The sequence below is a fragment of the Trichechus manatus genome, unplaced genomic scaffold (genome assembly GCF_000243295.1).
Source record: "Trichechus manatus latirostris isolate Lorelei unplaced genomic scaffold, TriManLat1.0 scaffold00012, whole genome shotgun sequence".
Classification (NCBI taxonomy): domain Eukaryota; kingdom Metazoa; phylum Chordata; class Mammalia; order Sirenia; family Trichechidae; genus Trichechus; species Trichechus manatus.
In genome coordinates this window covers 28,542,637-28,569,516 of record NW_004443948.1, presented here as the reverse complement: position 1 = coordinate 28,569,516, position 26,880 = coordinate 28,542,637, and the positions used below count along the sequence as shown (strand labels likewise).

General features: G+C 41.0%; 1 protein-coding gene across 1 annotated transcript in view; it reads left to right on the top strand.

The window, feature by feature from the left end:
• The window catches only part of ADAMTS5 (ADAM metallopeptidase with thrombospondin type 1 motif 5), a 55,958-nt gene that overhangs the window by 16,724 nt on the left and 12,354 nt on the right, over window positions 1-26,880 (top strand). Inside the window, exons 2-4 of the mRNA XM_004371363.1 lie at window positions 1,053-1,185; window positions 15,284-15,451; window positions 25,147-25,430. Coding sequence (XP_004371420.1) covers window positions 1,053-1,185; window positions 15,284-15,451; window positions 25,147-25,430 — 585 coding nt within the window. The remainder of the gene's footprint in view (window positions 1-1,052; window positions 1,186-15,283; window positions 15,452-25,146; window positions 25,431-26,880) is intronic.

Genomic DNA, 26,880 nt, shown 5'->3' with positions numbered 1-26,880 from the left:
GCTAGTATTTCACATACCAGTGGCATAGCTTCAGCACCATAGCCACACGCAAGCCACCACAGTACAACAAGTTGACAGATGATAGTGAGGATATAAATATGCACAATCAGTGTTAATTAAAACTGTAGCCAAACAATAAATTCTAATGCCCATTAATGCTCAAATAGCATTTAAGGTAAAGGATAACATTTACGACTCCATCGTGTCAATTTTGGCTTATATTTTCTCTTTTTGCTTCATATCTTAAAAGTCAGGCTGGTGTCCGTTCAGCTATGCCAATCATTTTTAACCATCTATGGAGTGTGTTTATGTTCCCTTTTGAGAATCTCTTAAAAGCTATGAAACTTCTCACCAGAAAAATGCGTATGCTTAACATACAAACAATATATTACATATATTTCATGGTATTTCAAAAACAGCACAAAGATCAGGTTGAGAAACATGAGAATAAATAACATGGGTAAGAGGGTATACATTTTTGAAGATATAACTTACGCAGGTTTTTTTTAAAAGAGCCCTGTGAAATTACAACTTCATTTGGAAATTAAGAGATGCCTTTCAAGGAATTCTGTTTACACATTAACATTTAGTCTCCAATCCAAATTACTGATAAACTTGTATTCTGCCACAAATATGTGGTTGCTATTTGCCCCTCTGAAGGAAAATAACTTGTTAGGCCCAGCTTCTGATAAATTTAGCATGAATTTAGATCAGAATATTAGGGCTTTCCTAAGCAGGATCATATGTGAAAGTGATCTCTGACAGATGTGTCTGCATATATGCATTGGAGCTGCTATTGCAATGGGCAAGCCACAATCCTAGAGGGTCTTTTTCAGTGTAATCAAGTCCCATCATCCTTCTGTGCTTCTGGTCCCCAGAGTAGCTTGGAAAAGTGTGTGCCTTGAGTTTGTCTTTGGACCATTTCCAGAGATGAACAGGTGATAGCATAAACATATCCCGGTCTTGCCATTTGGGGTGAGGAAGTGGCTGTATGTGGTGGCTTCTTCTGGATGTAAATTGGTTTTAATGATTTCTTCCTTTCTCCCGGGCAGGATTTATGTGGACATCATTCCTGTGACACCCTGGGAATGGCAGACGTTGGGACCGTATGTTCTCCGGAGCGCAGCTGTGCTGTGATTGAAGATGATGGCCTCCACGCAGCTTTCACCGTAGCTCACGAAATTGGTATGCAGCACCTCTTCTCTTCCCTTGCCAAATCCAACACTTGTAACAGCTGTGCCAGGAGCCAGACTACTTGGCAATTAATTCCAGGTTTCTCCTGGTGCAGATGTACCATTGGGGATTAAGCGTGTTTATATTTGCACTAATAATGGAGAGAGAAGGCAAAGTCAGGCACCCAGTCCATGTTTCCTTTGTGACAGTGTCATTCAGGGGTTTAGGAGAAAGCCAATACTGCTACTGTCTTTTTACTGTCTTTAAAAGCATCCCTAAATGACTCTTAGACGAAATCTGTCACTGTTGACTATGGAATGCACAGGCGTCCCTTTGAGAAATTACTCAAGAGCTATTGCCTCATCGCAGGCTGATCAGTCTGCACAGAAATATAACATGTTTGACTTAGCTTCTTGTCAAAGGGCATCAGTAGTTTCCTGTAAACATTCTTGTCTTGTTCTTAATAACAAAGCAAACAAAAGCAAGCCCAGCGCTTAACAAGATCTGTTTAAAATGGCACTTTCCCAATTTGTTTGTCAGAAGAAACATCTAAATTTAAAACTGTAAATTTAGGACTGAGTTAATAGAGGAAAAGTATCCCCGTTATTAGGAATACGTGTTTCCTAGTCATTGCCCTAAGCATTAGGTAGAGTGTTTGAGAAGTCCGGCTTCGTCTTTAGGATTAAATGTTAGAATTAGACACATCTGGGCTCAATTCATGCTCCGATACTCTCTGCCTGTGGCACGTTGGTCTAATTATTTGAACTCTCTAAGCTTCGGTTTTCATATTTAAAATATCATAGTGCCTATTTCAGGGAGTTAGTACAGGATCAAATCGAGTTGGGTATAGATACTGTTATTTATATCTTTGTATACTTCTGTTTCATTTTTTTATAAAATAGTTCATTTACATTTTTAATATATATTTCACTTTTAGCATAATCCTTTTTGAGAAAAAGTATGGTTTGATAATTTTTGGACTTCTTTTTTGATGTACTTTTATTAAACAGGTTCATGGTTTTTTGGGTTTTTTGTGCTAAAACCGTAATTTTAAAATGGAAATTAAAACCTCTTTCTGACATTCCTAGTAGGCAGAGAACATTTCCACAAGGTGTTGTTTTCTATCTGCCATGTTTTCTTTGGGGAGTTAAAATAACTTCTAATCTAGGGTATAATTGCCTAGTCACTATATTGCAGCAGTACAATGGGAACCGTAGGAGAATTTCCGTTCTTAAGTATTACTCGTGTTCTTCATTTTCCAAACTGACACTCTTCTTACCACCTACGCAAAATAAACACACACGTACACCCTTAATGTAAATCACTGTCTACCATCCTCACCAATAATAATTCAGCATTTGATTAACTGGGCTCTTTGGCCTCAGGAGCCAAAGATCTGAGCCGGAGTCCCTGCTCTACCTCTGGGTTCTCTGTTTTATCTCAGGCAAATGATTTAGATGCTGGCCTCTCTGATTCTTCCCCTACAAAATGGACAGATAATGAAGCCTGGCTCTTCTGTGCTGCATTAGAAAATGTGATGTGTTTGGAGATGTTTTTAGACCTCCAAAATGCTGTGAACAGATATGATAGTGTGCCATTTGAGGGGGCTCCGTCCTCACTTGTCTCTCGCTAGCGCCTATTTAACTGATAAAATTCAGTCTAATATAGCTCCGTACCCAAACCAACCAGTTGCCATCAGGTTGGTTCCGACTCATGGCAACCCCTTGCGTTTCACAGTACAGCTGTGCTCCACAGGGTTTTCAGTGACTGGTCTTTCAGAAGCAGATCACCAGGCTTTTCTTCTGAGGTGCCTCTGGGTGGATTTGAAACGCCAACGTTTGGATTAGTAGCCAAGACGCTTAACCATTTGCACCACCAGGGTCTCCTAATATGGATCCTTCATCGACATTTATTGCGTGAATAACTAGGTCATGTTATAGGAGGGACCAGTCCCTGGAGAAGGACATCATGCTTGGTAAGGTAGAGGGTCAGCAAAAAAGAGGAAGACCCTCAACGAGATGGATTGACGTGGTGACTGCAACAATGGGCTCAAGCTCAACAATTGTGAGGGTGGCACAGGGCTGGGCAGTGTTTCGTTCTGTCGCTGTGAGTCAGAACTGACTCGACAGCACCCAACAACAACGGGAGGAAGAGACAAACCCGAGAACTGCCCAGGGCACCGATCCGATTCTGTAGTGGAAGCTAAGAGAAATTAGTTCAAGCACTCAAGAGGTTTATAATTAAACAGAGGAGATTTTAAAAGTACAGCAGTAATTAATCACCGTTATTCAGAGTGAGAGAAGTCCGTGGAAGAGGCTCTAAATCCCTGGGAAGGCAGAGGCAGGTATGGTTCAAGCTGGGAGGAGGAATGACGTTTTGCGTGGGATCATCATGAGTTGGAGAGGACTTGATGGCAGATAACAACAAATATGTGTGTGTGTGTATGTGTGTGTGTGTATAAACAAAAAAAAGACAAACCCATTGCTGTCAAGTCGATTCCAACTCAGCGACCTCATAGGACACAATTGAACTGCCCCACCAGTTTTCCAAGGAGCGGCTGGTGCATTTGAACTGCAGACCTTTTGGTTAGCAGCCATAGCTCTTAACCACTGCGCCACCAGGGCTCCATATGTATATAGACACACACATATGTGCACGCACATCTGGGTGGCACAAATGGCTAAGTGCTGGACTACTAGCCAAAAGGTTGGCGGTTTGAACCCATCCAGAGGTGCCTCGGAAGACAGTCCTGGCGATCTGCCTCCTAAAGGTTGCAACCTTGAACACCCTGTGGAGCAGTTCTACTCTGCACACCTGGGATCACCAAGAGTATGAGTTGACTTGATAGCAGTTAACACACACACACGTACACATACATGATATATATATACACACACACATACACACACATATATATACACATACATACACACACACATACATATGAGAGAAAAAACATTAAGAACTTTTCTTAATGGTAGAAAAAGAATGGATGTATTTATGCAAGAGAACAATGTAGGATATGCAAAAGCAAGCCTGAATCTTTGATATATGACTACGCCCTTGTGTTCTCTTTAATTTCATGGTTGGATCATCTCTGTTTACTTCTTTGGAACTCTCTAGAATTCATTCTCCAAGCAAACTTTGACTGCTTTAGTTTCCCAGTGTATATCACATATGGCCTAGTCTGAGAAATGTAAGATCTCTAAGTAAGGGGGTATGGATTTAATTCCCCTTTCATAAAAGGATCTGGATTTCATTGGCTTCATTTTCTAATTGCTTTATTATTTTTAATTTTTCTTTTTGCCTAAGAGTTATGCGCACGTGTTATGAAGTGTGAGCCTCACAAAATTTAGCAAAAACACCCTTAGAAAATATTTCCCAATCAGCTGTTTGTTATTACAGAGTCTTGCCACTGCAGCCAGTATGGTCTTGGGTAATGCAGTACACTGGTCTGTTTCCAGGGCTTTATTTTTGGTTTGTTGCATGAAGCCCTTGGCCTGAGCTAACCATGCTCTGTATTCTAATTCTCCTCCATTATTCTTATGTAATTCCCCCTCGTCCTTTTCATCAGACATTTTCCGCTTTCCAGATTTGGAGGTGGTGTATACAGGCTACATATGGTGATGAAATGATGTCTTACAACCTCATTTTTGCCAGAGAGCTTTGAATCTGCGTGAGCCTCATTCCAAAACGTGCAATTTGCTTCATGCAAGCAGACAGTGTAAATATATTACTGAGCTCAAAACATCAACTGTGGAGATACTTTCCAGGCTGCTTCCATAATTTTTCTACTTTGTTTCTTCTACATTGGATCAAGAGTAACACTTTCTTGAATTAATTTGCAGGTTCTCCTGGGAGTGTCCCATCCTTCTCTTTCTATAACCCACCGGTTGCCCTCCGGTCGATTCTGACTCATGGTGGGTGACCTCATGTGTGCCAGAGTAAAACTGTGATCCTTAGGGTTTTCAATGGCTGATCTTTCAGAAGAAGATTGCCAGGCCTTTCTTCTGAGATGCTTCTGGGTGGCCTCGAACTGCCATCCTTTCAGGTAGCAACCAAACACGATAAACGTTTCTACGACCCAGCTTTCTATACATGATGGTTTAACATATAAACTTAGGTACATTTTATTCATGAACAAGTTGAATCAAAATATTCTTTGTTCTCTTCCCAGCACCCCCAGCTCTCAGCCTCCTTTGAGAATGAACACATACAATAAGCAGAGAGCCAAGTATGAAATCCCTAACGTGGATCTTTTCTATCCATGTAGTTAAAATTACCTAAAGTCAGAATTACGTGGTTGAAATAAACAATTCTGAAAACTTACTCCTTTTTTTAAGCACTACAGATGACTGGAACACTTCTCTTTTCCTGCTTGTAAGAGCTAGTTTCTGAAGGTATATAGTTAGCTGATGCCAATATAGACTTCTGGAAAATAGAGTGCATTAGTACAAACTCTGCAGAAGACAGTAACTGGATTATCTTCCTCCTTGCTGTGTTAAATTCTTGTAAGCATTGACTAGATTATTAGGATGCTTCAGAAAGCTGCTTTAAACTGTCGAGCGCACATCCCCACCCCTGTCCCAGTTCAGCGGAGGTGAGAATCTAGTTACAGCCATTTACAATCCAAATGTGAACTGCCAAAAGTTTTCCACTTAATGTAAGTGAACATTTTGAGTTCATATTTTTAACTTGTCAGATTTTTGTTATTGACTTTTAATAATAAAGATTTCACCTGCTGCGAACAGGGTTCTTAAAAGTAATCATTTTACTGATGTTGGGGCCAGCTAGCAGTATGCTAGGGGGAAAGATCTAATTTTATTTAGACCGAGGGAATCCGTCATTTGTATGCATGCCAGACCTTTCCTTTATAGTAGTTAATTGTAAGATGTGCTAAGTGAATCTCTCCATTCTAGCAGACTCTAAAATGCTTCCTCAGCTAAAGTCAGATTAAAAAAAAAAAAAAATCAAAGCCAGATATTCAGCCGAAGACTTAGGAAGTGGCTGAGACACAGCAGCAGTGCTGCCTGTCTGTGTGGTTAGAGCGTGTCCTCTGGTTGCGCTGATGTGCGGGACTGGGCTCCCATAGCTGATTAGATTAAACAAGGCCTCGTCTGGAAAAGCTGCAGGGGCCCTGGAAACACCCTAGACCAAAGCCAAGTGCACAGAGTCAGATGTCAGGACGAGCTGTGAGATGTGAAGTGAGAAGGAAGCTAAGATTAAACTTGGTATTTAACCTCCCCCCCCAACAAAAATAAAAAATAAAAACCGTTGCTTTCATCAGCACAAACTGAGCATTTTTCTCTAGCCAGTTTGGAGCAAAGCCACATGATGTCTTTCTTGGCCCTCAGGTGAAAGATGGGAATGGGTCATTACTCTATGCCCAGTCCCATTGAGAGATTTAGTTTTTGTCATTTTTTTTTAAATCAAATCCCAGTGAGTATTTCTGTAGGGGAGGCCTATGGATTATCAGTCACAGATTGCGGGAAGACCCAGCAAGTTGAAGTTGGCATAAAAAGTAAATATACCCCACACTTAAACTGTGTGATTGGTTTTTCCTCTTATGATTAAAAAACTTCCCCTCCCTCCCAAATCAAGAGTGCCTAGTATCTATGGTTTATTCCCAACCACTGAAGACTAAAATACCTATAAGTTAAAGTACAGCAAACCCAGGATCGCAGTAAGAACAATAAGGCTAGCTAACAAGTAATGAGCACTTGATAATACGTTAGGCTTCTGTTGTAAGCACTTTGTGTCTTTTATCTCATCTAATCCTCACAAGGAGCCTTGGTGGCACAGTGGGTAAGGTGATTGACTGCTAACCTAAAGGTTGGCAGTTTGAAACCACCAGCAGCTCTACAGAAGAAAGATGTGGCAGTCTGCTTCCGTAAAGATTTACAACCTTGGAAACCCTGTGGGGTCGCCATGAGTCGGAATCAACTTGACGACAGTGGTTTGGTTTTTTGGTAATCCTCTCAAAATGCCATCAGGTGAGTATGATTAATGGGTCACCCCAGAGAGGAGAGAGTCTTTAGGTAGTACAAACTGTTAATGTGACCACCTGCTAATCAACAGATTGGAGGTTTGAGTCCATGGAGAGGCACCTTGCAAGAAAGGCCTGGTGATCTACTTCCAACAATCAGCCATTGAAAACCCTGTGGAGTACAGTTCTGCTCTGACACACATGGGGTTGCCATGAGTCAGTGTTGACTTGATGATAAATATTTTTTTTTCCGGAGAGGAGGAAGTGGGCACACAGAAAAGATGAGAAACCTGTTCAAGGCCAACAAGTCATGTACTGCTAGAGTGAGATTTGAAGCCAGTTCCTCTGACTCCAGAGTCCCAGATTTTGCCTACTATCATAATGGTTTGGTAGACAGTGTTCATTCTGAAGGATGTTGTTGTTAGGTATCGTTGAGTCAGCTCTGACTCATAGCGACCCTATATACAACAGAATGAATACCCTGTATACCTGGTCCTGCACCAGCCTCACAGTTGTTGTTATCCTTGAGCCCATTGTTGCAGCCTCTGTGTCAATCCATCTCGTTGAGGGTCTTGCTCTTTTTCACTGACCCTCTACTTTACCAAGTATGATGACTTTCTCCAGGGACTGGTCCCTCCTGATGACGTGTCCAAAATATGTGAGACAAAGTGTCGTCATCCTCACTTCTAAGGAGCATTCTGGCTGTACTTCTTCCAAGACAGATTTGTTCATTCTTCTGGCAGTCTGTGGTACAATTCAGTGTTCTTCGCCAACACCATCATTCAAAGGCGTCAATTCTACTTATTTTGAAGGATTTAATCCTGAATTTGATTCAAAAGGACATTGACACAGCTAGTTATAAAGTGAAAAAAATATTTGTTTTTTTAATCCCAAACTACATCATTGCTACCCCATTTACCCTTTATGTTTAGTATTCTAAGACTTTTATCACATCTATCTAAAGATTTGTGTTTGAATAGACATGTATGACCCAGCTTCTGAAGCTGATGCTTCCCTTCTGGAGGAGTCTAGATTCCGATCCCACGGGAGCTGTTGACTCACTTTTCAACCCCTGGCAAGAGCTTCATGCACCTCGGTAATTCCAGCTGGGAGATTAGGAAAAATGAAAACATGCCCCCACTGAGAAACAGACGCTTCATCTGAGCAGGGCCATGTCAAGTAAACACATTGCAGAGCTTCTTGTGACTGTTTTATTTTTAGAATCTCAGCTTTGTGTCCCCTTGTCCATTGGTCAGTTTGGGCTCAGGAGACAAGATCATGAAATCTTGTTTAATTTGCAGACCAAACTTAAGAAAAACAACCAATTGTTGATGTTATAAGTCATCCCTATACGCCATGGCCGTCAATTGCAACTCATAGTGACCCTAGTTGACCAGTAATGCCTGTGCTGTATGCGATCCTGGACCAACATTTCCTCTAATGTGTCTTCACCAGTATACATTATCACAGACTTTTCTCACACCAGCTTGCCTCATGAATCCAAGGAGGCACAATGCTCTTTACATATGTACTGTGATAATCAAAGATGAAATTCATTCAACAAAATGTCACCCATACACCTAATAAATCATTAGCAGATGACTATTTGGTTCACTATTTCGGAGCTACCAATGTAACTTAGAGTCCTGATTTTATAGACTTTAACTAACCCATTGCAGTCGAGTCAATTCCAACTCATAACGACCCTATGAATGGTGGCACAGTGGTTAAGTGCTCAGCTGCTAACTGAATGGTCAGTGGTTCGAACCCACCAGCCGCTCTCCGGGAGAAAGATGTTACGGTCTGCTTCTGTAAAGATCACAGCCTTGGGATCTCTGAGTCACTATAAGTTATAGACTTTGCTTTGACATAATTTATTGTTAAATTTATTTCCTTAGCATAGTTCAGATACGCTCTTTCCTGATGTTACTTTGTGGGATGGTCACGTATTAGCAAGGCTATCGTATTTTAGACCCTACTTGATACCTGTGAAGAATAGATCAGTATTTGCTGCATCTTGACTTTTGCTAATGGTTTTAGACAGCAGAATGCATCACTTGCATTATTCTATATATTTCACCGGGGCTTATGTTTTCCCTATTTTATTTTCTCGTGTTCAGTATATAAATACAGATACCATTTACAAGAGCATCTAACTACGCAAGTGTCTTTGGTACTTAGCTGCCTCAGGATTTTAGGGGAGAAGTTTTCAGTAAAGAACTAAGGATTTGCTAAGAAAGACGGTATTGTAAACAACATTGCTCAGTAAAGTTAAACAAAGTGCTCATCAAGGCTTGGCATGTCTGCTAATTATAAAAAAAAAAAAAAAAACCGGTTAACATTGCATTGATTCCTACTCATGGCGACCGTATGGATCAGAGTAGAACTGTGCTCCATGGTTTTCAGTGGCTGATTTTTCAGAAGTAGGTCACCAGACCTTTCTTCCAAGGCACCTCTGAGTAGATTTGAACCTCCGATGTTTCCGTTAGCAGCCAAGCTTGTTAGCCATTTGCACCGCTCCCTACTGATTATAAATGGTTCTAAATTCAACTCATATTGCTTCTCTAAGGCAAGACTTATAGGACATTTACTTTAAACTCTGACGGGGATTTACAGCCCTAAAATCCACCTCTGCCTTGTCTCTGTCATTAGGAGATTTTACGTCCTGCTTTACTAAGGGAGCCTGGGTGAGTGTCCTCAAGTCTCCTTTTTTACCTTTTAAAATTGCTTTGAATCCTCTTCACCTTTCTTTTCCTACGTTTCAACTTGAGAAAGAAATACCTCTCTACCTCATAAGGGTAAGAACTGTCTTTCCATCTGGGTTTCTGGATTCCATTCCCCTGTGTCCTCCAAGACTTTACCCATAAACTAACTTGATTGTTCTGTATGGCTCTAAAAATTCATCAGAAAATGAAATTTGACAAAAACACCAAAAAAAATTATAGGGGTTGTAAGCATTTTCTAGAACTTTTCTTTATATTCTTCATTTGCTATTTAATCTCTGGGGCAGGAATTTCTAAATCCCAGCTGCTAATACTCATTACAGAGCCCTGGTGGTGTAATAGTTAAGCATTTGGTTGCTATCCCAAAGGCTGGCTGTTCGAATCCACCAGGCGCTTCTTGGAAACCCTATGGGGCAGTTCTACTCTTGTCCTATAAGGTCGCTATGAGTTAGAATCATTGACGGCAGTGGGTTTGATTTTTTTGACTGCTGGTTCCAGAGCCTGCCCGTGGGAGAAGTGCTTCGTCTCCAACTCACAGCTGTCCTTTTCAGCATTTCCATAGCTGATTTCTGAACAAGCTCTCCCTGGAAAAGGCAGATGTCTGAAAGCTAAAGGCTCTCCTAGGCCATCAGTGACATCAGGATAAATTTTGACTCCCCTTCGCAACACCTCTACGAAAGACAGTGTGGAATCCGTTGTGATTCTGTATTTTAAATTTTTTAGGTTTGGGGTTATTCTCTGTTAATAAAGATTTTCGTAGCATAGTGCTCTCTCCCCCACGCTAATGTGAGAGTCCATTTAGAGAATGTTAGGTGCCGTCAGGTGCATTTTTGACTCATAGCGCCCCCGTGTGGTGGAGTAGAGTTGCCCATAGAGTCTTCTAGGCTGTAATCTTTAAGGAAGCAGATGGCCCTGTCTTTCCCCCGTGTAGCCTGTGGGTGGGTTTTCAAACCGCCAACCTTAGCAGTGGAGCGGTTAACCATCATGCCACCAGGGCTCCTTCCCTTTAGAATAGCATATGCTTTTATATGTCCTTTGCCATTTCTGGGCTCCAGGGTAGTGGCAAATTTCAAACAACTGATGTTAGATGTGGTAGCATAATTCATTGGGGCTCACAGTTGGAAACACCCCTCTTGTGCTGTTTGCCGCCTTTAGTATGTGTGCCACGTCTCTCCTGAAGAGCAGCCAAACATTCCTCACACCCATCTTCCATTTCCCATCCAGCTCCTGAAGGGAAGTCACATGGACCTCTCCCTGTGCCCTGGCTCCAGCTACTGTGGCACTGACTGCTGGCTTCTTTGGGGGCTTAATTGTTCCTCGTCTTCCTCACGACTCCCCTTGGCCTTGACAATGAGCAGGCCGACTTTCTTCATGGCAGACAGAACTTGCATTAGCCCTCGAAAGAGCCAGTGTCTCTCAACTGATGCTCCAGCAATCTGTTCTGACTGACTTTTGGAGACCTTACAAAATTCTTGTCTCTCTTTAGCTCTTCCAGACTTACAAGTAAGATTTGTTCATGCTCAGAATGGCAATCTTTCTGGTGGGATTTCTTTTTCTTTGTAGAGTTGTCGAAGTTAGACGCAGCAAAACACACACCAGTTCCGCAACTTCTACACGTTTGATTCAGTGACCTTGATCGCATTCTTCAAGTTGTTCCTCGCTCATTAACTTAAACTCCATGCCCCCTCAGGTTCCTATCTAACCTTTCGAGTTGCTACTGGCAGTTTGATCCCATATAGGTAGTTCTTACAAAAGAGCACAGTACTCAAAGATTTCTTAGATTTATCTCTAGCAGCAATTACGTTACATTGATAGGTTAGTAAATTTGTGGAGCATAAAATGCATAATATTATGCCAGATAACATGCCAAAAGAGTCATAAAATTCTGCCAAAATATTTTAAAGTGAATCACTTTGCTTATGCAGTTGAAATCTTTAACATTATCTACTTCACCACACTGTATGAAAGAAAAAAAGCAAGTCCTCTCCCGGGCCTTTCAAAGTGAATTTGGTGTTTGCCACATGGCCTATATTTTAAATCAGGAATCTGAAATCTCCCCTCTCAGTGAAGTGAAAATCCCTTGATGCAGTAATAAAAAATGCATATGGAAAGTGCTCTTTATATATATAAATTTGGAGGAAAAGACTGTTACTCCATTAAATAAACAAGAACGTCTTAGGAAATAAAATGCATAAATATCATGTTGCAGAGGTCACTTGGGGCCACTTTCCCTCTCTGTCTTCTATGCTGATGGAAAACAACACAAGTGTGAAATTCCTGTATAAATCCCACAGTGTTAGCTGATAAAGCTTCTAGTTTGGGTGAGTTCAAGAGCAGAGTGCAGTTTCAACACGTTTGATGCACTAAGTAACTTCAGGTAATTTTGAATAGGACGTGAATGAAAGATTCTGTTTTTCTGTGAGCTGTTGGTTCCCTGGGAAATTCAACATACCACTCAAAAATTAGATGAGCCCCTGTCAATCGTTCTTGGTGTATTATTTGGGATATACTTTATAGACTATGGCATCCCTGGGTGGGGCAAACGGTTAAGTGCTCAACCGCTAACTGAAAGGTTGGCAGTTCGAGTCCACCCAGGTGTGCCTTGGAAGAAAGGTCTGTCAACCTACTTCTGAAAAATCAGCCATTGAAAACCCAGTGGAGCACAGTTCTACTCTGACACACAGGGCATCGCTATGAGCCAGAGCGATTGGTTTCCTTGGTTTTATAGAACTATGATGCACATTCTGAGCTACTAAACAGATAAAATGTGAGTGGTAGTGGGAAGGTCGCCCAAAGAAACGAGCTAGCCTAGTAAATAATTTTCAAGTAAAAAACTCTATAAATAGCATAAAAACATGGAGCCTCGGTAGGTCACTGAGCCCTAACCACTTTATTTCAGCCACAACAGCAGCCAGCCGCTCAGTGGACAGTTTTGTTATGAGGTGTTGGTGATTTAACAAGCTGGCCAAAAGCAATTGGAACGTGGCCTGAAAGATTTCTTCTCGGTCAAATTTTACCCTTGCACCTGGACTCTGCAGAATGGCCAGCGTTCGGGCTTTTGACCTTCAAGAACCCAAGGAGAATGCAATAGTTTGCTATAGCATGCTATAGTATTTTCGACATTCTTTTTAGTGGTTTGTATACAATTCTTTAAAGCTTTGCAAAAAATGCTCTTGCTGTTGTTCTTAGCTGCCTTGCAGTTGGCCTCCTGCTCATCATGACCCCATGCACAATAGGATTGGACCATTGTGATCTATTTCTTCACAATGGGATTGGACCATTGTGATCTATTTTTTCAATGAGGCTTTTCTTCACTGGCTGATTTTTAGTAGCAGACTGTGAAGTCTTTCTTCCTAGTGTATCTTAGTCTGGAAGACTCCACTGAAACCTGGTTAGCGTCACAGCAACACTCACGCCTCCACTAATAGATGGACGGTGGCTGTGCTCAAGGTGCATTGGCCAGGAATTGAACCTGAGTCTCCCCCATGGAGGGCAAGAATTGTATCACTGAGCCACCATGGTGCTCGTGCAAAAAAACACTGCTAGTGTGGTTTGTTGTCTGCTTTTTAGAGTTTCTGCAAACCGCTGTCCACAATCTTTTTCAGTGGTGTTTTAGATTTATTGGGTAGTGTCATTTTATCCTTAAACTGTCTGAGAATTAATTTCATGTACTAAAAACTAATTCGGTGGGATTATAGGAATGTGGTTATATGCTCTGTGGAGTAATACCTAGCTTGGTAAAATGAAAGTGGCATTGGGCTGGAATTCCGGAGAGCCTGGATGAAGGCCAAAGCACAAATACCACCTGCCTGAGTGGGTCTGGACAATTACATACATTCCCAGTGTTTGTTTTCAAGCTCCAACACCCCATGATAGGCATCTTGGTATTTTAGATAATTTTAAACGTAGATTGATATATTTTCAAAACATGCCATTTGTTTATGAGATGAGTAAATATTCAGAGCCCTGGTGGTGCAGTGGTTAAGAATTTGGCTGCTAATCAAAAGGCCAACAGTTCGAATCCACCAGCCGCTCGTTGGAAACCTTATGATGCAGTTCTGCTCTGTCCTATCGAGACTTTCTAGGGTCTCTGTGAGTTGGAACCAACTTGATGGCAAGGGGTTTGGTGTTTTTTTTTTTTTTTTTTTGGTTAGTAAACATTTACAGCTCACTAAATAACTTAGCGAAATCAAAGAATGAAGCAACCTTACATTTATATGGAACCTGAAAGTTACTAACTTCACTTTTCTTTCTTTTCTGCCCCTAGTCATCCCTTACGTAGCTACCTATTTACTTGGCCAAGAAAATAGAAGTCAACTACCCTTCAAACAGGGAGCAGTGGTGGTTGAGTCATAGAATTCTGGCCTTCCATGCCAGAGATCAAGGTGGGATTCCTGGGATTCCTGGCCACTGTACCTATGTACAGGCACCACCTGTTGATCAGCGGAGACTTGCACGTTCCTGTGATAATGGACAGGTTTCAGTGGAGCTTCCAGAGTAAGAGGGACTAGGAAGAAAGGCCTCTTGATCTACTTCCAAAAACCAGCCAATAAAAACCTTGTGAATCACAAGGGTCCTATCTGCACCCCATCATGGGGATGGCACAGGACCGGGCAGTGTTTTGTTCAATTGTGCATGGGGTCACTCTGAGTCGGGGGCTCACTCGACAGCAGCTTGCATCAACAACCTATTCCAAACTCATGGAGTAAGTGTTTGCAATTTGCAGGTCACTGCACTAAATACAGAGGTCTCAAGGAGCCCTGGTGGCACAACAATTAAGCCCTCGGCTGCTAGCCTAAAGGTTGGCGGTTCAAATCTACCAAGCAGCACTGCTGGAGAAAGACCAGGTGATCTGCTCTCATAAAGATGACAGCCAAGAAAACTATACGGGGCAGTTCTACTCTGTCACGTAGGGTCACTATGAGTCGAAATCAACTTGACGACACCCAACAACGGCAACACAGAGGTTTCAGCAATGGATGGCAAGAGCTGCTCTCGGCCCTCAAGGGACTTATGGTTGATCAGAAAAGGCAGAAAACTAGACAATCAAAATAATATGCAGTGAGGGCTATGACATAATCCCTCAGTTACCTCACAAATTCTAGATTCTAAATAAGGACTTGTTTCTGCATATCATTGACCATATGGAATCCAGATGAATTGTGGGAACACTCACTCCTTAGTTTAATTATACAGTTTTCATCTAGATTGTTCCCAGAAGCAACTGTTCTACTAACTACATGCAGCTTTAATTTTGCCAGGGCTCCAGTTACCAGGTGAGAAGTCAGTTAAGATGAACAGACTCCTCCTTATGAAAAAAATGAAGTGCTGGCATAATTATCACGGAAAAATAGAAATGCGAAGTGACCTACTATTTGTGCTTCCTGTATTCTCTCCTCAGGACATCTTCTTGGCCTCTCTCATGATGATTCCAAATTCTGTGAAGAGAAATTTGGTTCCACAGAAGATAAGCGCTTAATGTCTTCCATCCTGACCAGCATTGATGCATCTAAGCCCTGGTCCAAATGCACATCCGCCACCATCACAGAATTCCTGGATGATGGCCATGGTATGTATCGTGAAGGACAACATAAACTCACAAACAAAACTTGGGATTCTTATGAGTTTTGCTTCATTATATCCTCATAATGTTCCACTTACCCTCTAAGACATTGGTTTTTTAGTGTCAGAAAAAAGGGTAAGGGAACTGTGTCTAATGGCGTGTAATGCCAGCGTCTTTGGTGGCATTATAACCATGGTATTTTTGCTTTTGAATTGAAAAGTTCCAAAGAGAAACAGTGTGGGAGGCCACACAGAATGCCTAGCCAGTGTCCTGAAAGTCTGGCTCTTGTTCCCTCGTTTACCACCCGCTTCCTGTGAGAACTTTGGCAGACATCTTGATTTCCCTGCTATTAATATGACTCTCAGAATTCTTTGTTACATGCCTGTTATAGGGGTGTGGTTAAGATTTAGGTGACAATTCTGTCAGGTTCTCTTTATAGCAACCAAAAGCCAGGCAACGAAGCCCTGTGTAGGTTTTCACTGACAGGGAGAATTTGGTTTTATTCTGACAGCAGTTTCCTCTGAAAGCAGAATGAAAACTGCAGAACAGAAATAGAAAGCGATCTGAATGATGGGCAAACACTTTCAGAACTTCAGAAGAAAATCTGTGGCTTTATCCTTTAGATACGGTCCAAGAGCATAGCATGCTTCATTCATAAATTCTGGAAGTCTAGGATGAGTACTGTAAATTATATAAAAATACCAAGGAAGTCACCATTTTTAGAAATTAGAAAGTCTGACCAGTAAATAATCTTTGAAATAAGCTGTTGAAAATTATTCGTGTTCTTTATTGCTTTAAAATAATAGAAGCACAGGCAGATAGATGCCTTTGTGTTAGAAGAAAATCTTCAGAGACCAAGTAGTTCCAGCTTTTCTACAGAAATGAACACATCCTTTTTTTTTTTTTCTTTTCTCTTTTTTAGTATTTGCCTCTTTCAGAAACTGGTGGTTAATTTGAAAATGACAGAGATTCTCAGTCATTTTTGCACTTATATCTCACGATGTATGATTCAAAGTTGGATAACAAGAATTTATGATCTGCGATAGCTGTTTTTTCCCAGTTCCGCAAAAATTATGACTTGACTGTTTCTTTACTGAGTTGGCCATCTTAAGCTTTGGTCACATAATATTAAAACAATTGATGAATTCAGTTGATTTCTGACCAAAAAAATAATCAGCTATGCAATTCTTTGGTATCATGTAGCCAAAGTCAGTTCTCTAACTCATTTTTGCTACTTTACTGGTGAGCTGGTGATGCTTTAGCTACTTGCTACAATTTAAATTTCCTATTCCCGAAGAGGAGCCCTGGTGGCGGAGTAGTTAAGTGCTCGGCTGCTAACCAAAAGGTGGGCAGTTGGAATCCACCAGCCACTCCTTGGAAACGCTATGGGAGCAGTTCTACTCTGTCCTGTAGGGTCGCTATAAGTTGGCAACGGGTTTGGTGTTTTGTTTTGTTTTTATTCCTGAGGACAATCCAGGTCTCACTTGATTTAAAATTTCTCCCGATTCCAAATACACATAATTTTTTTTTGTTGAAAAGGCATTCCAATATCTCAAGGACTTACAAAGAATACTAAGAATCAATGCATTAGACTGTTCCCTAAGACAAATAGTGATAATTTTCTGTTTAGTTCATTAAAATGCTGGTTAAATGCTGAGAAAGCCCTGAAATGAATGTCTACCTAATTATCTGCCTATCTACATCGATCAATTCACTGTCTAACTGTTAAAGTCTGTTTTGGGTGGAATCTTAGCCTCCAGTCTTAATATTAATTTTTGCTGTTTTTTCAGATTTTCTGAAAACGAAATAACATTGATATTTTATTTCAAAATCACATGTTACACATTCCAAAGAGTTGAGCTAAACTTTGAATCACTAAATGAACGGATTTAGTTGCTAAGGCAGCAAATACTTATGCTAAAATGGAGCCATATTTTTTTTTCCTGTACAAGTATTAGGTCAGCTAATTACAATGCTGTGCAGAATTTTGTTCCTTATTACCATAATTTTGGAATGGTTCATTTATTTCATGTTTGTGGAATTCATGATCCTACTTTCTGTGCAGTAAATATGTTTTCTGCATTGTATTTACTTTTTTTTTAACATTATCTCTATATTTAAGAGCACACATTCTGATTTATTTTAATTTTACAACAAATTTGCATATTTTATACATCTCTTCTGTCTCTCATCCCCAGGATTTATGACAGAGAGCAACCAAGAACATCATTTTAGTAGAAATAAATCTTATTCATTTGCACTGTTAAAATCTTATCTTAATTACCCATGTGCATATTAAATGCATAAATTCAATTACCAAAATTCTCTGGACAGAAAATTCTTATGGTTTATTTGTTAACTTAAATTACCCAATCTAGATTTTCTCTCGTTTTTCAATATGTTGGTTAGACAGTCTTTTTTTTTAAAAAAACTAGAAAAAAAATTATTTTCTCAGTAGCCTATAAAGAAAAAGTAATCTCAGAATAACAAAAATCAAAGAAATGCTATGTGGTACAATGACAAAGCTCGATTCTGTCTCATTTCAAATAACAAACACAGATACAGAAACAGTGGTACTGTCTGCAGTGCTATTATTTATGTATCTATTTCATCTTTTTGTTGTGCTTTAGGTGAAAGTTTACAGCTCAAGTTAATTTCGCATTCAAAAATTTTGTGACATTGGTTGCAATCCCTACAATGTGACAGCACACAGGTTCCCTGTGTCCATTCGCCCAGTTGCTGTCCTTTCCTGCCTTCTTGTCTTGCTTTCGGACAGGAGTTTCCCATTTGGTCTTGTATGTTTGGTTGAACTAAGAAGCACATTACTCACTGGTGTTATTTTTTGTTTTATAGGCCTGTCTTTGTCTAAAAAGTGGACTTTGGGAATGATTTCAGTTCTGGGTTAACAGAGTGTCCAGGGGCCATAGTTTCAGGGGTTCCTCCAGTCTCTGTCAGACTAGTAAGTCTAGTCTTTTTCTGTGAATTTGAATTCTGTTCTACATTTTTCTCCCGCTCTGTCCAGGACTCTCTTTGTGATCCCTGTCAGAGGGTCGTTGGTCCTAGCTGGGCACCATCTAGTTCTTCTGATCTCAAGCTGGTGCAGTACTGTTATTTAAATTTGAATTCAAGGACCTTAAATAACTTTTAAATGGTGACCAAAAACCTGACTTAAATCAGTTTATGTGAAAGTGTGGTCATAGGAACTAATAAGTTCAATTTTGAGGTGGTTAACGTTCTGATTTTCAACTCCAGACCAAGCCCAAGCTGAAGGGAAATCAAACAAACATACAAATAAACATACTTTTGGGAGCGGATCAAACTGATATTATGAAGCCATATCATAAAACCTTTTCACTTTATTCATAGGGCGCTACTCAGGCTTCCATTCAGAGCCTATTTATTCATATTCACATTCATTATTCAAATAGAGTATTTTATTGTTCTAAGCCACTGACAGTTTTAAACAATAAAATAGTCATTTGGGGGGGATGCTTCAGATGGGTAAACGGAGAGCAAGAAGTGATATCATTTGCCAATAAGGGAGAAGCCAGGATAACTGTAAAATGTAGTCCTAAAACATAAAAAGCAAAAAGTTTTGACCAAAAGGTCAAAAGCCCCAACACACCCTTGTGGTCCCTGAAGGTACCTCTAAATTTCAGCATGATACAATAATCAATACTCAGAAAAACGATTGTTAGTCTTTTAGAAAAGTTAAATAGTAACACAAATATAAAGGCAGCAAAGAAAATGCTGTTTTCAAGTAGATATTCTCCCAAATATACGCAATTTTTAGATGGCTCCTGAAAGAGTACATTATCTGGAAAACCTGTTTATGTGTAATATCTCATGTCTTCCCCTTCTACCCCCAGTGAGGCTGGAGAAATGAGGTCTTAGGGTAAAATTAAATTCAAAAGCGTTTGATTTATTTTTTAAATTATTAGCCATAAGTAGCTGGACCTTTGTAGCACTCAGCCGCTGCCAAATTTAGAGTCATTAATACTGAGTGTTTCCTGATTGAGTTCCAAAAAGAAACACTTAGCAATTAGGTTATGGTTGAAAAGTCAGTGTGTACATTCCGAATTTATGGTGCTTGCAAGTTTGTGATTCAGAAAGGGAGAAGCTACGACTCATGGGACCCTCTGCCTGGCCAAGACTCTTGTAGACATTCTGCAGTGTTTATTTATACAAGTTAGCTGTAGGCAAGCTGGCTAAGAGTATGATCCTGGAAAATAAAGGTAAGTACTGGCAGACGAATTATGCCGTGAAAGCAGATTCTCAAATTTCTTTTCTCAAATGCTGAAGAACCTTGAAGCCAAAAGAGACAGATAGCTGTGCCGGCTGTATCATTAAACTCACATCATCAGCTGATGAGAAGGGCCACCATCTAGGTAGATACAGCTCAAGAACACTCACAACACAGGCTGCTTAGGAAATCTGACAGCTTCAAAAAATTAACATGTAGCATAATTAAAGAGCTGAGTGTACAGCCTCTTACTGAACACAGATGCATGTGAAATCTGGACAACGAATAAAGAAGACTGAAGAAGGATTGATGCCTTTGAGTTATGGTGTTGGTGAAGACTTGAATATACCATGGACTGCCAGAAGAACGAATGAATCTGTCTTGAAAGAAGTACAGCCAGAATACTCCTTAGGAGCGGGATGGTGAGACTTTGTCTTACATGCTTTTGACATATTACCAGGTGGGACCATTCCCTGGAGAACGACTTCATGATTGGTAAAGTAGAGGGTCATCGAAAAAGAGGAAGACCCTCAACGAGATGGATTGACACAGTGGCTGCAACAATGTGCTCAAGCATAACAGCAATTGTGAGGATGGTGTAGGACCAGGCAGTGTTTCCTTCTGTTCTACATAAGGTCGTTGTGAGTTGGAACCGACTCGATGGCACCTAACAACAACAACAACTCACCACAGAACTTTGGAGATAAAATGGAATTAGAAAACCAGGTCTCTGAATCTGTAAAGCTAGCAGTAAGATGTTAACATTCAGTATTTAAAGTAATGCTGAAAATAATCCAAGTCTGTAAGAGTAGCATCTTGATTTTCACAATAAATATATTCTTTAAAAGAGTGAGCAAATAAAACATAATTCAAGGCTATTGTGACATAGATTTTAAAAATGCTGTGCTTCTTCCTTTAACCCAGAAAGTTTTGAATCTATTTTCCTTCGCATTACGTCTGCTAAGCAGCGCACCTAACGCCTCGAGCAGTTTCACGAACAGACCCCAGGAAGTGCTTTGGGTCAGCAACAGTTGCTTGTAACCTTCCTTTGCCGATGCCCTTGGTGGTTTATCTGTCACTGAGCCCAGAAATGATTCGTCAAAGAGCAGGCAAATGGCACCAGTCTCTCTTTTACTGTTACACATTCAAATAAAGACCAAAGAGAAGACGTGCAAGTGTAGGAAGATGACAATATGAAATGCAAAGGGAGAGTACGTGATGTTGTCAGGCTTCTTTGTGTGAGTTCCATTAAGAACGTGAATGGATTTCTCTTGGCCTTGGACAGCCTAATGCTTCGTTTCATGCCTGCGTACTGAAAACAACTACAGTGCTAGGAAATAGAGAACAGCCGCCTTAATTGATAATTTCCATTAATCATTTACATGACAGACCATTGGTGCGGGAAGTCAGACAGGTAAACCCAGAGGTTTTTCCGTTCCGCTTCCTAGGGGCGTGGCATACCTTCCATCCTCGTTAGCGGACTTCTGTAGTCCTGATGTCGCGGTTTTTATTTCCATCTAAAATCATTGCATTCTATTTCATAACGTTTCACCTCACTTTAAGCATCTAACTTAACATGGATGATAGAAAATAATATGTACATTTACAATATGCATGCCTATGTTTCTACTGTCTTTATTTTAGAAACTATGAATTTATACATACAAAATGTTAAAGGATGGAATGAGGGAGGGAGAGAGAGAAGGACGAAGGGGAGAGGGAGGGAAGGAAGGAAGGAAGGAGCAACTTGGCAATTTGGAAGACAGAACAGAGAAAATGTTAACAGCAAAGCCCAGATAAGACTTCAGACTTTTAAAACTAGGTGAAAGAGACATAGGTGAGAATAAAGGTAAAAAAGAATTAAGAAAAATTCAGAAATAGATTGGACGCCATTAAAAAAAACAAAAAAATAAATAAATAAGTGCCGTTGAGTCCATTCTGACTCATAGCGACCCTACAGGACAGAACAGAACTGCCCCGTAGGGTTTCCAAGAAGGGGCTGGTGAATTTGAACTACTGACCTTTTGGGTTAGCAGCCGAGCTCTTAACCACTTTGCCAGCAGGGCTCCTGGACGCTATTAGAGGTCAATGTAAGTGATACTGAAAGATTAATCAGGTTCCTCTTTCTCCCTTCCCCAAACTGTACCCATTTTTGAAAATGGAAAATGTATATTTAATCCGTTATTACTTAGATTTTAAATATTTTATACCGTGTGATTCATAATCAGACTCTATATTGATTTTGTTGTTGTTGTGCCTGGCACAGGTCTGCCATTTGGTCAAAATCCCTGTACCTTTTTTATTGCAAGAGGACGTAATTAGACATACAGATGAAATAGAGTATGTATTTCAGGATCAACAAACGGATGCAGCAACAAATCCTAATATTAGAACTTTGCGGGGTGGTAAGTCAATGGCAATTCAGAAATAAATGGTTTTACTTTTAGCAAGCATAAGTAATCTCCAGAGGACCTCTAGGGAAAATTGTGGAGCTGATATATTTTTAATAGCAAAGCAAATATGTTAATTTAATCATTAAAAACGTTACACTTCCATATTAAGCTTTGAAAAGAAGCATCACATCTTTAAGTCTCCTTGTTTCTGAGCTGATTCCAAATTGTTCTCATTATACATTTCTTTTTTGCTCATCATCTCCCTAGCGAGGTGTAATGGGTGTCGGTGACTGCGAATCTTAGGGAGCTGCTGAGTTATTTGGGCTCGAGCTAAATGAGGTCGTCACATGCCTCATGCCCCCGCACATGTTAAAAACTTCCCAGCTAATGCTTGGTTTGTGCTTTCCAGTAAAGTAAAAAAGTTTCTTAGACCAGCACTTTTGAAGAATTGGACAGCATTCTTGCTGCCTCAGAGATTTGTTGACAGTCTTCTAACATCAGCAGTCTGCTAAGCATTCCCGGTTTGCAAAATACTCTTTTTTTTTTTTTTTTTTTAATGTAGCAATGAACATCACATTTTTCATGGAGTTCTGAAATAAAGCCTAATCTTACTCTGTCTTCTAAACAAAGCTTATTGAGGTTTTACTATCATTCTTTCCTACTGACTTGACGCTGATGTTTCTCATTTAACTGGATGTTTTTCTCCCAAAGCTCTCTTTGGCTGCATACTTCTTTTTAATGTTTTTCTGGCTTTCCTTACGAAGCTTTACCTCTTCAAACATTCTGGCTCAGAAGTGAAATAGGAACTTTGCTCTTTATTCATTTTCATATAATGCTTCCATCAGATTGACAAATGCTAAGGCATTCCCTTTGAAGAGACTTGAAGATAGTTTTTAAAACATTTGCAGTACACATAAAATACTGCTGAATATTCCATCTCTCAGTGGAAAGTGTGATTTGAATATGATTTTCTTTTCTTGAATAAAAAGAATCACAGAGTGCCTCTAAAAGGTTGTTAAATGTATTAGGCATAGTACTAAATATCATGTTTCCTGTGTTTCTTGTTCTTCCTGGTGTCACTGTTGGCTCCTTTTACCCTTACAGTACCACAGTGAAGAGAAACATTTCACGGATCTTGAAAATAAATTAAGGAAGGGCCGGCTAACTTGAGCAAGAGCACTTAGCCACTAAGTGTTTAGACAGGATTAGATGCTCTACTGGTACTTCCACCATTTGTCATGATAGCCACCATTTAAGGGTTTCCTATACATACCCTGGTGGCTCAGTGGTTAAGCGTTTGGCTGCTAACCAAAAGGTCAGCAGTTCGAATCCTTGGAAACCCTATAAGGTGGTTCTGCTCTGTCCTATAGGGTCGCTGGGAGTAGGAATTGACTCAGCGGCAATGGGTTTGGTTTTTTGTTTGTATGTTTATCCATGCTCATGGAGTCCCTGGATGTTTCAAATAGTTAACATTTTTGTCTGCTAACCAAAAGGTTTAAGGTTCGAATCCACCCAGAGATGCCTCAGAAGAAAAGCCTGGCAATCTTTTGAAAATCAGCCATTGGAAACCCTATGGAACGCAGTTGTACTCTGACAAACGTGGTCACCATGAGTCAGAATCAGTTCTACGGCAACTGGTTAACTGTCTACACAGTTGATTCTAACTCATAACGATCTTATAGGAGAGAATAGAACTGCCCCATAGGGTTTCCTAGGCTATAATGTTTACAGGAACAGTGCACCAAGTGTTTTCTCCCAAGGAGCAGCTGGTGGATTCGAACTCCGACCTGTACTGTTAGCAGCTGAGCTCTTAACCATTGCACCACTAGGACTCCTTACATGAACTAGTACATGTAAAGGACTAAGAACAACGGAACAATGATTTGTTATCTTCATTACTGTCCTAACAAACGTGTAAATCCTAGAGTGAGGTGAACAAAAACCACAGGAAGGGATGGGCAGTCCGCACGCTGGTACAGAGCAGGAGAAAACCGATGGCATTCGCTCATTCGGGGCCGGGGTTTTCAGGGAAGCTTTCTGGGGGAGGTGAGACACGTTCAGCATCTTGCATCGTCCATGTCCCAGATTCCATTAATTTCTCATCGCACTCCTGCTGGCCCAGATACTGCCCAGGTCACCATGCAGTGAGAAGACCAACCTGGTTTTGGCAGACACACCCCAAATACCTCATGAATACACATCTCAGAAAACAACAGACACAAAAGGAAGACAATAGAGACGAGTGAAAAAATTGGCCAATATTCAAATTATCAAACTTTGTTTCTTTTCTCCCATCGCTCCTTGGTTCTGTGAGTCTTGAAAGCTTTCTATTAAAATCTCGTCAGTCTGGGAGAAATACTTTAGTCTGTCTCCTTCACTCCCAGTTTCTTTGAGGGGAGTAACTGGGACTTTTTTGCTGTATCTCCAATGCCGATTCGTTTTACTGGGATTCTGATCTAGGAGGGTAGACATACTCATCAGTTTTCCGGGAAATCTCGTACATAGGGAATTCGGGCCAGAGAGAGCGTGTGCAGACTGCGCATAGTCCACGGGCCAGGTCTGGGTCAGGTTGGTTCTTCTTTACCACTCTGGCCTTGGTTTCTTGAAACACCTGGTATTTTTCTGCAAAACAAGCTAACAAAGTGGTTAAGCAAGGGGAATGGGGGAAGGTAGATAAGAAACACAAATACACTGGGGTGATCGAGGCGCAGGCCTCGGCTTCAAGTGCACTGTCGGATTTCCTCTAGGTCCAGCCTGATGAACTGTCTCAGCACAATGGCTGTTTTCACAGCTCTGTGTTATAAAATAATGTTATTTAATTATGACGCCGCCAGCCACACCTCCACCCATCTCCTTAGCCCAGAGCTCATGCCCGTGAGAATCCTGGAGGGTGGCTGGTGAGCGCAAGGAGTCTCAAGGAGCCTGGTCCCTCACTGAGTCCCTTCTCCAGCTCTCACGCTGCAGATGGGTGGGTACATGATCCTCCGAAGCCAGCTAGAGCGTTGCATCTTCAGACCCTTGATTTTAGTGGGTCGAGCAGTGATCAGTCTCGGTTCTTCTTTTAGGTAACTGTCTGCTAGACCTACCAAGAAAGCAGATCCTCGGCCCAGAAGAACTTCCAGGACAGACATACGATGCCACGCAGCAGTGCAACCTGACCTTCGGGCCCGAGTACACGGTGTGTCCCGGCATGGACGTCTGCGCACGCCTGTGGTGCGCGGTGGTGCGCCAGGGCCAGATGGTGTGTCTGACCAAGAAGCTGCCGGCCGTGGAAGGGACACCGTGTGGGAAAGGGAGGATCTGCCTGCAGGGCAAGTGTGTGGACAAAACCAAGAAGAAGTATTACTCCGTAAGTGATTTTCTTGTCGTACGGTGCCTGGAGAGCTACCATCCGAAGTGCATTTCTTTGACGCCTGTGGGCACTGTAGTCAGAAGGCTTTATTTCCTGCTTAAAATACTTTTCCTTTAGCTTCTATTTTCAGTTTCATCTATAGTAGCCATTCGCAGTAATCAAATATCATAGAAAATGCAGATAATAGGTATTCTTCACCTGTTCGACTGTATCCTTTAACAAATGTATAACCCAGATTATGTCTACTTGCAACGGTAAGTAAAGCCAGTTGCCTTTGATTCTGAATGGAAACATGGCAACCCCGTGTGTGTCAGAGTAGAACTGTGCCCTATAGGGTTTTGTTTTCAAATTGTGGTACCAATATACACAACAAAACATTGACCAATTCACCAGTTTCTACACGCGGAATTCAGTGGCACTGATCATACTCTTCATGTTTCCCAACCCTTATCCCTCTCATTTCCCTCATTATTCTTCCACCTTTATCATGAACTCTATGCCTCCCAAGCAAAAACTCTTCCTTTCCCTGTCCTTCCCACTCCTGGCAACCATGAGAAGCTTTGGAGTCTATATATTTATTTTTACGTAAATGAGGTCATAGAGTATTTGTCCTTTTGTGACTGATTTATTTCACTCAGCACAACGCTCTTCCTTGTTGTGGCACGCATCAGAACTTCATTTGTCTTTGTGACATAGTAATTTTCCATTACGTGTGTGGACCTCGTTTTGTTCATCCATTCATTCTATGGGGTTTTCAATGGCTGAGTTTTCTAAAGTAGATCACCAGGCATTTCTTCCAAGTGCCCCTGGGTAGACTCCAACTTGTAAGCTTTTGGTTAGCAGCTGAGCACTTGAACCATTTGCATCACCCAGGGACTCCCCCCAAATCACTTTTTTGAAGTTTGCTTTCCAACTTATTTTAGTAAAGTTCAGAATGCATATATTTAAATCCAATAAGGAAATAGCATTAAAGCTGACACTCAGGTCCTCACACTTATGCAGTGAGCTTCACAAAGGGGTTTTGTTTTGTTTTGTTTTTTCCTGATAGCAAGTTAATAGTTAATTTCACTTTAGGAGCTAAGGTGACCTCTGCCTGCTTCAGGGAAACACCTTTCCAGTCACACCCACTGGCCACCTTCCGGTCAGCAGCAGGCACCTTAATTTTCAAGGCTGGAGCGAAGTCTTCGTTCCCTCTCATTTGCTGGTTTTTCAGATTGTTGACCATCGTTGAGTGTTGCCATATGAGTGTTGCCTGCGTCTTTCAAGGAACCCTGGTGGTGCAGTGGTTAAAACACTTGGCTGCTAACCAGAAGGTCAGCAGCTTGAACCCACCAGCTGCTCCTCAGGAGAAAGCTGTGGCAGTCTGCTTCCATAAAGATTACAGCCTTGGAAACCCTATGGGGCAGTTCTACTCTATCCTAACTCAATGGCAGTGGGTTTGGTTTTG